We start from the raw sequence: 12673 nt of genomic DNA, 5'->3' as shown, positions 1-12673 counted from the left end.
GTCTGAGCATTGTGGATAGAGGATGGCAGGGAGGAGGGAAGGCCAAGGGAGAGACCCTAAGTTGCGGGTGGGGGAGGCATCTACAACCTTGCACTCTTAAAATGTTTTGGGATTGAATTTGACTTTTTAAAAATTTGCTATACTTTGCATTATGCAAATTTGATCTGAGAATCATCATTGACTCACACACAGCAAATACGAAAATAAAGGAATCCCACTCTGAAAAACAAAATAGCGAATCACTAGACTATGGCTAACTAAGCAGCTTTCCATAAGCACGGTAAGGTGTTTGGGGGAGGGGAGGTGTAATTGCTCCATTGATTTCCAATTTTCATCTTGTAGTTTCCAGACCATTGAACTGACAGTGCCTTCTGAATCTGAGAATAAAACTAGGATTTGTCACTGAAACTTCTGATCCCAATCATAGACCTATAGAGAAGGAAGAACCAACTTTCCTCAAGGAACCCATCTGCCCTCTAGAAAATTCTCATCTCCTGAGAAGTCAATTAGCCCAGGTTTGGGAGCAATGGGTCCTGGACCCTGAATACACTCTGTGACTTGCAGTGATATTTCTATTTGTAGACTTCGTCATGATTTTACACATCTCAGAAAGTTATTACTGATTTTAAAGATCAATGAAAAAATAAAAGCAAAGGGTTGTGGGTTCTGTCAGAGAAAAGAGCTCAAGTTCCTGTTGTTTCATTTGTCGGTATTTTTTAAGGACATTATAGAAAACAGTTTTATTTTATTATTATTGCTGAAAGTATTACAGATGCCTCCTTTTCCCCCCATTGACTCCTTCTAGCCCACCCCTGCCCCCTGTCCAGGCCTTCACCACCCTACTATGTGTGTCAATGGGTTTGATCTCTTACCACCCCCCTCACCTTCCCTCTGAGAAAACCATTTTAAATTATTTTACGTGTCTCCAGGAATTTCAGGGCAGGAATTATGTCCAAATTTATTTTAAAAAATTTTTTAAAAAAAGAAAATTCTCATCTCCTTGCTTCTAGAAGAGTTTACACTAAGTAATTCTGGCAGAAAAAGCATAGAGAAACCCCTGTGGCCTGTTCATATTCTCAGTGAAGTTTTATAATTATTTCTAAACCTTTAGCTTTGGCTTTTCAGCATCCATGACCTGGAAGTGCCCAGTCTCTAACACTGAGGAATTACAAAAACAATATGGAATAAATTACGATGGCATTTTCACCTCCAAAATGTTGTGAGTCATCAAACTAGGAATCCAATAACAGTGACACCTCACATTTACATTCCCAATATTTTCTTTCTAGGGAGCTTTAACATATATTAAACCACCATAAGTATTCAACTCCTGCTGCAAAGCAAAAGGCTCCACAAACTTGAAAAGCTGCTATCAGCAAAATTGTCATAGTAGTCTGGTGCAACATATTCTCCTTGGCCACAGCTTTAATTAAAAGCACTCATCTGAAATGTGGCTACAAAGAATTAGAAAATGAAATGATGCTTGTCACATCTCTTAAAAGAAAGGGAAATGGGGCAAATTTCCCACTCCAGGCTCATAAGAAAGGCATTAAAAATGTTAAAATAGATATTAGCATTAGTAGTTCCATTACTCAGAGTAGGCACTACTAACAAATACCAATTGCTCATTTCCAAGAATTAAAGGTGCTTTTGCAGTGTTAGGAGGAGAATTAGTCATTTACCATTTCCTAGAATGTAGGCAGATTCATTGTTCTGCAGTTTTGGATTTTTTTTATTGTTTTGTTTTATTTTAAGTGTTCATTTTAAAAGCTGGGTAAAGTTTTGTGGGTAAAAATTTTGGGCTAAAGAGGTGACTGATTAATTATCAGAGCCAGATTGCTCCTCTGAAGCTCAGGTTCAGAATGCCAAAGGAAGATTGTGATTAATTTTTTAATTAAACAGCCCCAGCCTGTTCTAAATAGTACTGGCTGCTTCCCCACTCTTCAGCCTTTGGCCACTCTGGGTGTCATAAAGGGAAAAGAATACTGTCTGGTTTGTGACACCTCTGTGATCTCCAAGTTTAGTGCAGAGTGAGGCATAATAAAGTTGAATTTTGCTTTGATGAGTGAATGGGAACATTTCTAACAATGAAGCAATAGGAGTGACTTTAGAAATAAAAACTGCGGTGAAGTCACCTGCTAAACAAAAAGACCTTTAGCACCAGGCAGAACAACAATTCAAGAATTTTAGTTCTCGAAGCCATTTCACAAAAGAAAATCTCTAGTTTTCTTTTATAGCCTCAACTGTAAAGTCTTCATTTCTAAGGTTGTGGTTTGGAACTCAAAATATGTATTGTTGTGAAAGTTATGCCAAATGCACCTAAGAATAGACCAAACAGTACAATTTCAACTAGAGCAAACCTCTATTTTGTGCAGAGCATTCTTGAGATGCAATTCTAATTGTCATCAGCTCATTGCAAGGCTTTCTGTCAGTCAAGGACCTAATAACGGAAGGGAAAAGGGGAGGTAACCACAGCATGGGTAACTTATTTGAGCTCAGTTTATCTCTAGAAATTAAAGATTGGGGAACTATAAGAGCATGTGTTGAAGGATGGGTTAGGTAGCCCAGAGCTATAGCATTCTCCCTCTTGACAGGTATTCTATATAATAAAAGGGTAATATGCAAATCAACCCAACAGCGGAACAACCGGTTGCTATGATGTGCACTGACCACCAGGAGGCAGATGCTCAACACAGGAGCTGTCCCTTGGTGGTCAGTGTGCTCCCACAGGGGGAGCGCTGCTCAGCCACAAGCCGGGCTGACAGCAGGCCTAAGCCATCAGTGGGACATCTCCCAAGGGTTCCCGGACTGCTAAAGCATGCAGGCCGGGCTGAGGGACCACCCGCATCCCACCCCCCACCCCCCCAGTGCACAAATGTTGTGCACCGGGCCGGACCTCTAGTTTTTGTATAAACACCTGCACTAGTTACTCCAGATAACTTAAAGAGTTGAGATACAAAGCACTACTGTGAAGGGCGTACTAGTTTAAAAGCTAAAGGCAAGTCATTTGAATTCTTTTGTATACAGAAGTCATTATAAGCATCACCCAATTTGCATGTATCAGTTTTTCTGCTATAACAGGGATTTTGCACAGTTTAATCTTTACCATGTCCTGTGAGATGGTCAGGGTCATCCCTATTCACGAGAAAGAGTACTCAAATTGGCCAGATGGCTTACAGGGCGACTATCTGATGCTAGAGTGTGATGCTGCACATAATTGAAAATCAAGAAATGCAAGCACATGTCACTACATCAGAGTCCTGCCCAGGTGACTAAATTTAATATACACATGAGGAGGATTTCTTTTTTAAATATATTTTTATGATTTCAGAGATGAAGGGAGAGGGAGAGATAGAAACGTCAATGATGAGAAAGAATCATGGATTGGCTGCCTCCTGCACGCCCCACACTGGGGATCAAGCCCTCAACCCAGGTATGTGCCCTTGGCTGGAATCAAACCTGGGACCTTTTAGTCTGCAGGCTGATGCTCTATCCACTGAGCCAAACTGGCTAGGGCATGAGGAGGATTTCTTATTGGTAAGGTGAACCCTTAGCAATTAATGAGTTCACAAGTGGACGGGCAAAACTGCTTATGTTGACAACCAAAATAGCTCCTCATTTCAAACCACATTGACCATTTAGCAGGAATTGATGAATTGCTCTGGGAACAGTCATTTGTGATTTTGAAGCTGCTGATTCGGCACAGGAGTGGGCTGTTATATTACAAGCACCTGGAGAGCTTACTGAATAACCTGATTTTATGGGTATAAGAATATAATTTAAAATTTAAACCTTCAGATATCACAAAATATCATTTTATCCCTTAGTTTTGTTATTCTCTTATGCTCATTTTAAACTAAAAATCTTTAACTTCCATGACTGAAATTTTTTTAAGTGAGGTTTTATTGAGTCAAAAATGCTAGACAAAAGACTGGTCTTGGGGCATGGAGTCTAAATCACCGGGGGCATGGCCAGGTAGAAAAGACAGCATGTCCACTGTCCCACCTCCAGTATGGGGAAGGGGAAAGAAAGAGGTAGTCTGACAGAATTCACATGAGCTATGGGCAAAGGTGGGGGACAGTGAAGCAGGGCCAGCTCTGGGGTAGCAGAATCCCCATAAAGAAATGTCCACTCCTATAGATTGGCTGTGGGCAGCAGTCTGGAAAGACCACCTGTAGATGAGCAAAGGCTCCTGGAGTTAGATGGTGCCTGGCTAAAATAAACAGCAGGAAATACCCACCTGGAAATTAATCCAAAATTCCAAGGGGTTAAAACAGGAATGTGAGAAGGCTTTTGTGAGCTGGTCAGCAGCCATTAACAGGCTAACAGTTTCATCTCTTTCACTCTCCAGCCTGCTCTTTAATTTAGAACACCTCAGAATTTTTTTTTTGCTCATTACCCAAAACCATTTCATGGAGTTGCTAAACAATAATATAACAAAAAGTAACAAATTGCTTTATTTAAATATTTCTCTTTTTTCCTTATGTTGCCTCTCATGCTCAAAGGGAAGGGCACAGTAAACCACAAATAAAACCAAAGGACCAAGGACACCCAGTATTTGTTATTTATCAGGAGTGGGATGTAGTCAATCATGTGTTCCTTTGTATAAGAATTATTCCTGATAACAAAGAATTAGCTAGTTAGAGATATGCTGAGTAGCTTGATAATGACTGCATGTTTCTATTTAACGTGGCTTGTCCTGAGTAATTCTTCCAGTATTTCCTCTATTTTTCTCTTTGATTTCATATAAAATATTGAGTGTCCTTTCTTTCCTTTGGTCCAATGACAGACACAAGACACACCACTTGTAATCTTTGGTCTGGGAAAGAGTTGTAATCTCTGCTACCCCTGTGGTCCCTGGGGAGCTAGTTAGAAATGCCAAACCTCAAGCCCCATCCCCAACCTGTTGAATTGAGGTCCTCCTGGTGAGTCATGCATGTTAGTCTGAGAAGCACAGCTCAACCTAGAGTTCCCAGTGTGGCGGTAACTTTCAGAATGGATTAGTGAATGGTTAATCTACAATAATAAAAGCCTAATATGCTAATTAGACCGGATGTCCTTCCAGATGACCTTCTGGATGAAGCCAGGACTGCGAGGGAAACCCAGGTCCTGGGTGCCTGCTGGCAGCCGGAGGGAAGTCCAGGTCCGGGGTGCCAGAGGGAAGCCAGTGCTGGCAGCCGGGGGAAAGAAGGCCTACTCTTGCCCAGATTTCGTGCTTTGGGCCTCTAGTTATTAGATAACTAGCTCTGAGGTTCCTGTTATTCACCTTCCCTAGGTTTCAGTCTCCTCATCTGTAAAGCAGAAGAATTGAACTAGATGATTTCTAGTTCCCATGACTGCTAACCCAAGCTCCCTTTTATTTCTAAGATTGTAACTACTTCATAGCCAGTACTGAAAAAATCATGGTCAGGTCAAACATGGTCCCTCTCCTCAAATATCTTGCAATGAGATAAAACTGACACATGCAAGCAGCAACCAGAAATAAAATATCAGACTGGGTTTGATTGAGAGTGATATAGCATCAACATGAGTTTGCATTCTCAGGAAAAGTCAGTGAAAGTCTTTGAAAGACTAGAATGATTTATATAGATGAAAGTGGAGGGACTGGGTTTTCTAGGAGGTAAACAACATTAGCCAAATACAGAAAGAAGTAGGGAAATGTCTCTGAATAAGTAGGGTAAGGCCAAATTGTGGGAGACCAGGACAGGCAGAATGGGAGTTACATATGATATAACAATTTGAGTTGGAAAATAATATGATCAAAAAGGATTTGGGGAAAGAAGTCTGCAATTCTGATAAATTCCCAGCCAGGATATTTTCAAGTGTTACCTATTCACCATTCTCTCTTTTATTACTATCGAGAATTCTGGTATTGCCTCCAAGGGGCTCCATTTTTCTTCTGTTTTCAATTCCTTAGTCTCTAGGTGGCATCTGGTTTATTGCTCTGGATATATCATTAGCATGTCTGTTCGGTAGTTTAATTTATCCATTTATTTTTCATTTAAATTATTATATTTTAATTTTAGAAGTTCTATTTTTTATTATTTTTCAAATGTATGTGGTCATTCCTTATCATCTCTTGTTCTTTACTTACATATTCAATTTTCTCATTTATGTTTTTTAACATATAGCTATTTCATACTCTGTGTCTGATCATTTCAATATCTTTGAGGATCTTATTCTACTGTCTGTTGTTTCCTTTGGTTCTCACTCATGCTGCTTTATTCCCTTGTGTAATTTATTGTAATTATGTTACTATGAAATTATTATTTTCCCTTGGAAATTATTTGAGGTCTTGATTGATGACACATTTCCTGCACAGAGAATTTACATTTGTTTCTGCCAGTTAGCAAGAGCCATTACCCCAACAGAACTATTATACATTACTCTGTTTGAGTTTCTGAAACCATGTTGATAGTGTGAATGTGGGCTAAAACCTGTATGAGGATCTATCTTTGTTTATAAATAATCAGAGGGGAATTTCTTTTTCTTTTCTATTCAGGAAAAAAGGTAAGCAGGCAAACTTCCTGATCTCTTCTGTACACCAGACTTATTTTTTTTGTCCTTACTCTTGAGGGTGGAGGCCTTTGAAGTATCCCAGGCTATAGGGGGTCCCTGATTAGTCTCACCCACACTGCGTAAACCCATTAAAGCAGATACCCAGGTCTTCCGGGATTTAGGAGAAACTGACAGGGTTAAAGCCTGCTTTAGTGCTTCTTTATCTCCTGAGATTCCAGCTTCCACTCTGTTTAGGAATCAGGATATTCCCTCTTTTCATGCCAGCTCAGCACTGCATTACAAAAGGCTTTCAAACATATTTTCCCAGTATTTCCATTGTTTCCAGATAGAAATGGAAGGCTTTATACAATTAAACTGAGACCTAAGAGTAACTATGTATATGGTGATATGAATAACTATATACATAGATTTATCATTATATGCATTTATGGCATTTCATTTATAAGTTACTTGTCATAACTTAATTTCTGGTTGCATCTGGTAATATTATATATGCTATACATTCTAATTTTTTTCAACTATACTGCAAGAGAAGTTTGCATGCCTTTTGTCACTTTGAAAGATAAAGAAAACATTTGGTATGCAGTTATTATATATTTAAATAAATATAATCAGTTGTTACCTTATTTTAAAATTTTCATTCCATTATGTAGAACGATAGAACTTTTCAAAACCTCTCGAAATAATAGGGTCACAGAAACAGTTACACCCAGGTCCAGCTGGCATAAAGGGATCACTTATATTGAAAATATTAGAAACATTTGAACTGTTGCACAAATGTTAATGCCGGTAAATAGAAACATGATTTCCTTTGAGCAAAGAGCATATTCCAGGAAAAATTGTGCCTGTGCTTCATTTAAGAAAAATGATTTGAAAGTTTTTAGTTATTCACAATTTCAAGAAAACCTTTAAAAAATAGTGTCTCCCTTTGTCTAACGAAGGCTCATTTGGTAAAGCAGATGATGTACCCCTTTTTAAAAAATCTAAGTTCATATGAGACATTTTCGCAAGTAGGTACACATCTCATTCATCACTGCAGTCACTAAAAATAAGCAGCCCCAGCCAGCCCTGCCCTGTCTAACCCATGGCTGTTCTTCTTCCAGTATGTGCGAGTATCTTTCGATACAAAACCTGATCTCCTCTTACACCTGATGACCAAGGAATGGCAGTTGGAGCTTCCCAAGCTTCTCATCTCTGTCCATGGGGGCCTGCAGAACTTTGAACTCCAGCCAAAACTCAAGCAAGTCTTTGGGAAAGGTCTTATCAAAGCAGCCATGACAACCGGAGCGTGGATATTCACTGGCGGGGTTAACACAGGTGATTGGAAGTGGGGCAGAGAAAGGCAACACAAGCCACGAGAGCACTGTGACTAAGATAACTTTCTCCGAAGGTTAAATGTATTTATATTCCCCTGGCTTCTCCTACCCATGTGTCCATACTCACTAGTTCTCTCTTCTCATCATTCTCTCTCCCTCCTTCACCTAAATAATAACTCTACCATTATTTCTCAACCAAGTAGAATTACTTACGCATGAGAAACAGGTTGTGATATTTAATACTTGACTGTACAGAATTTTTAAATGTGCCTAATGTAATACCATAGGATATTTTTAATATCTCAAGTTGCCAAATAAGCATCCAATAATTCTTTTAAAAAAATTTTTTATATTTTTCAAATACAGTTAACATTTGATATTATATTAGTCTCAGGTGATCAGCATAGTGATGAGACATTTATATAACTTATGAAGTTATCCTCCAATAAGTCTAGTATCCCCTGACACACACATATTTATTGCAGTATTATTGACTATATGCCCTGCGCTGTACCCAATAATTCTTTAAGGAATAACTTTTGCTCTAAATTAGAAGCTCTGCCTCTGTTTTTTAATTGATTTTAAGTTTGATGGAAGTAGCTTTAATTTTGTAAAATGCCCTTTCCATCTGAAACATAAAGTATAGTAGCAAAGCCCAGAATATTATTTGCTTGTTATTTCAAATGTTATTAAATAATCTCCACATCAGTAGAAGATACACTCCACTCTGAATTCCAAACAGTTTTTTTCAACCTGCAAGAGACATTTCTACATTGTGATACAGGCAGGTTGTCAAACCAATTCTTACAAACCCACTTATACTGAAGTGCTTATCTGCAGAATTAATGTGCAACAGAGTGGAATGGATGCCTGTAAATTGTTTTGACATATTTCCCCAGCCTGAGTCTGAAGTGCCAATTGAAAGTACACAAGTAATGCCGCAGTGAGTTAATTCAAACTTGTTACAAGTCTCAAAGTCTGCAGATGTAGGCAAACTTGGAGGTCGTGGAACATTCTAACATAACCCCAGACCAACGAGTTTTAAATAAAAGCTTATCTCAGTGTTGTTTATTCTTTTGTTTATAGTTTGGATGATGTTTGGGTGAGTCCTGCACTCAGAATTCTCCTCAATACCTAGAATTTGTGAGCATTCGGCACGGAACTCGATGCGCACAATTCAGCAGTGAACTCTGAGGATTGCCTGAGCTCTTCATTGTTATGTGAAATCCTGGCTTAGTCTGTAACTGACATGATCTGAGGATGACCTGCTCAGTCAGCTCTTCACTGTTTATTTTGTAGTGATCAAATGTCCACAGAGCAATTTTCTTTCAATGACTGTTTAGGCTTCAGGGCTCCAACTTTCACTCACAGCTTGGTAGGCACCATTCACCTGGGATTATTCACTCTGTTGCTCTCCTGACATAACCTGTACCTCATATCGAGACCAACTCAAAATTTCTAAAGGTTCTGAAGACATTCTTACCAATCTTCTGTTTCTGAGTACTTGTTTTTCTTCTTTCATGAAGCACATCTAATAACAAAAGAAGAATTTACAACATAAATACTATAAACCAAAGAGTTCTTTTCTGCCTCATTCCAGGCTTGAGGTTCAATGCAATATTCTTGTGAGGTGACACATTCAGATTACATAAGAGATAATGGTGAGATTATGGCAGATGGAAGGACATTGGACTTCTTGTCCAGGACTACCCTGGAAGGAATTTTGCATGTAAATGGGGGGAATTTTTAATATGAATAGTCACTTGTTTCTTATATTTTTAAACCAGTGCTCTCACTTAGGAGATCCATAGATAAGCTAATAAGTGAAATTGATACTCTTCTCAACACTTCCAGAATAGCTCAACGTGGATTAGTGGTTATTTACACTATTTTGTTATTTGATTTTTTAAATATATTTTATTGATTTTTTACAGAGAGGAAGGGAGAGAGATAGAGAGTCAGAAACATCGATGAGAGAGAAACATCAATCAGCTGCCTCCTGCACATCTCCTACTGGGGATGTGCCCGCAACCCAGGTACACGCCCTTGACCGGAATCGAACCTGGGACCCTTCAGTCTGCAGGCCGACGCTCTATCCACTGAGCCAAACCGGTTTCGGCTTGTTATTTGATTTTTTAAAAGGAGGATCTTTCCGTTTCCTCTTACAAATATTTCAGAATCGAGTTGTTTACACATGTATGTCCCCTCTCATGACTCAATTGCCTGGTGTGTTTTGTGTGCTTAGTCTAGTGCATGGTTTCTGAGCCTTTACTCTGTGCTAGCCCCTGAAATACACAAAGATCAGTATGATACTTATCCCCGCCCTAATCTTCCCCTCAAGGAGTTTTACATTTGGAGACGCCATCTTCGTGTGTGATTATGATTCATGACAGAATATGGTAGGGGACATATTGAGCTATTCAAGATATGCAGACCAAGTCCTGTTCAAACTTAGATGAAATAAAATCCAACTCAGCTTTCATATACAGTGGTGGCGAACCTTTTGAGCTCAGCGTGTCAGCATTTTGAAAAACCCTAACTTAACTCTGGTGCCGTGTCACATATAGAAATTTTTTGATATTTGCAACCATAGTAAAACAAAGACTTATATTTTTGATATTTATTTTATGTATTTAAATGCCATTTAACAAAGAAAAATCAACCAAAAAATGAGTTCGCGTGTCACCCCTGACACGCGTGTCATAGGTTCGCCATCACAGAATAGGAGATGAAACTAGGTGTGAAGTTTTCCTTGAGCCATGGGTGGAATTTTTGTTAGTGGAAACATCTGCTCTTAAAGAATATATTTCATATCTTATATGAAAATTACCATTGAAGAGGGAAGTGAAAAGATTATTAATTGAACCTTCTTTAGATGGTTTATAGAGAGATAAGTTATAGGTCTCCAACCATCTTAGAAACTGAATTTCTCACTTTTAACTACAGTGATGGGGAAGGCCATCATGATAGGAGAGGAAAACTTTTAGAATGATAAAGATAAAAAGGTATATTTATGTATTTTTAACATGAACTTTCCACAGATTATGCCAACATTTTCTTTCCAAGTAGGGTCTGCACATTATGTGTCCATAAATTGAAAGATGAAATTAAGGTTGACAAAATCTGAGCTGTCACTATTCTATTTGACCCTAACTCTTACAACTGTGGTGTAAATTTAATATAATGTTTATATCGTGCTTTTTATAGGATACAGTCATGGAATTGGTTCTTAGTCATATTTAATACATCATTATGCTTATAATACCAGAAAAAGATTTTCTAAGTTTAAAGAATTATATTTATGTTTTTACAGAAGTTAGATGCATTTTTTCATATAAGATGGGTTAAGAAATGCATTGCTGGAGTTCATATACAAGTCTTGACAAATGTACCTGGCATTAGAGGCACAAGTTCATACTCACATAAACAATGCAGTTTGTATAGAAATGTGTCAAAATTGTATATTCAACACATTTAATCTTGGGAGAAATAATAGTAGTTCTCACAATTTATTTTAGAACAATGGAAAGTAATTGCTTTAAAAGGCAAGAATAACTTCTCTTTTTCCTCTTAGGTGTTATTCGTCATGTTGGCGATGCCTTGAAGGACCATGCATCTAAGTCTCGAGGGAAGATATGTACCATAGGTATTGCCCCCTGGGGAATTGTGGAAAACCAGGAGGATCTGATTGGAAGAGATGTAAGTCCTGGGAGTTTCCCCTGTATGTAACTTCTCATAGGGGTGATATCAAAAAAGTTAAATAAAATTGCCATTCAAAATATACACATTACAGTACTCTCTCAGCCCCTACCTCCAAAAATGAAACTTATGTTAGGAATCATTTATTGAAAGACTATTCACTTTCCAAAATCTATCTTTGAAAACTCCAGTGTCAATTCTTTTTACTAAGAAAGTTCCTAAGTAAGACCTATCAACTGCCTTCTTGGCCTGAATCAAGCAGTGGTCTTTCCTCACCTATCAAATCTTGCAAGTGCTCTTGGCAAGGATACATTAAGATTCATTAACAACATGGACCCATTGACTCACACATCAAGAGGTCTCTCCTCACCCCAGGTCTCCAGCTTCTTTATTATTTGAGTGCCCTTCACCTAGACCTGGAACACTACAAAGGGAGATTCTTAGCATAGAGCTGTGGCTTCCTTGGTTGGTCTTTCTTTCACTGGGTGAGGAGTGGGCATAATTGGATTCTGTATTTCCCATTATGGAACTACTCAGAAGCCTTGACCAAATTCAGCAGGAGGCCAACCTCTTTTTTCTATTCTAATGTCCAGAGCCACACACTGACCAATCAATCAACAATTCATCAGAGAGAACTTGGTCTTATATTTATCTGAGTCATCGTCTTATTCATGGGGTCTGTCAAAAAGTCAAAAGAAAAAAACTCAAAGAGGTTGAGAACTGGTCTTAATCTGCTTTTTCTGTTGAATTGCAATAATGTGAAGCCATCTTACTTCAATGCAATACAATATATGCAATTTTTTCAAGTTCAAACAAAATACTTTGAAGAAAAAAATCAAATACCATGAAACACAAGCAGTAAACAAATACTCTTTAAATTCATCAAGGCTTTTATTTTAAGTTATAAGAAGCGTCCATATCAATGTTACCAGTTTACATATAGACATGCTAATGAATGTCAGAATATGTAGAGTAAGGAATGAGATATTAGTTTTATCAGTGGAGTGTCCCTGTAACTGAAATTTACTGGCTGTTTTATATCATACACAAATTAAATATCTCAAGCAGCAATTCCCAAAGTGTTTTGTAGTCAGAAGTGACTGTAAAAGTAATGTTACTAATTTTTTCAGAGTGTCTGA

General features: G+C 38.2%; 1 protein-coding gene across 1 annotated transcript in view; it reads left to right on the top strand.

Moving 5' to 3' along the window:
* The window catches only part of LOC111825544 (transient receptor potential cation channel subfamily M member 3-like), a 35370-nt gene that overhangs the window by 10524 nt on the left and 12173 nt on the right, over positions 1-12673 (top strand). The window contains exons 4-5 of the mRNA XM_023752355.1: positions 7623-7836; positions 11410-11534. Of these exons, the coding sequence (XP_023608123.1) occupies positions 7623-7836; positions 11410-11534 (339 nt within the window). The remainder of the gene's footprint in view (positions 1-7622; positions 7837-11409; positions 11535-12673) is intronic.

The sequence above is a fragment of the Myotis lucifugus genome, unplaced genomic scaffold (assembly GCF_000147115.1).
Source record: "Myotis lucifugus unplaced genomic scaffold, Myoluc2.0 scaffold_31, whole genome shotgun sequence".
NCBI lineage: Eukaryota > Metazoa > Chordata > Mammalia > Chiroptera > Vespertilionidae > Myotis > Myotis lucifugus.
Note: the sequence above shows the minus strand (reverse complement) of the source record. Positions and strands in the feature narration are given on the sequence as shown.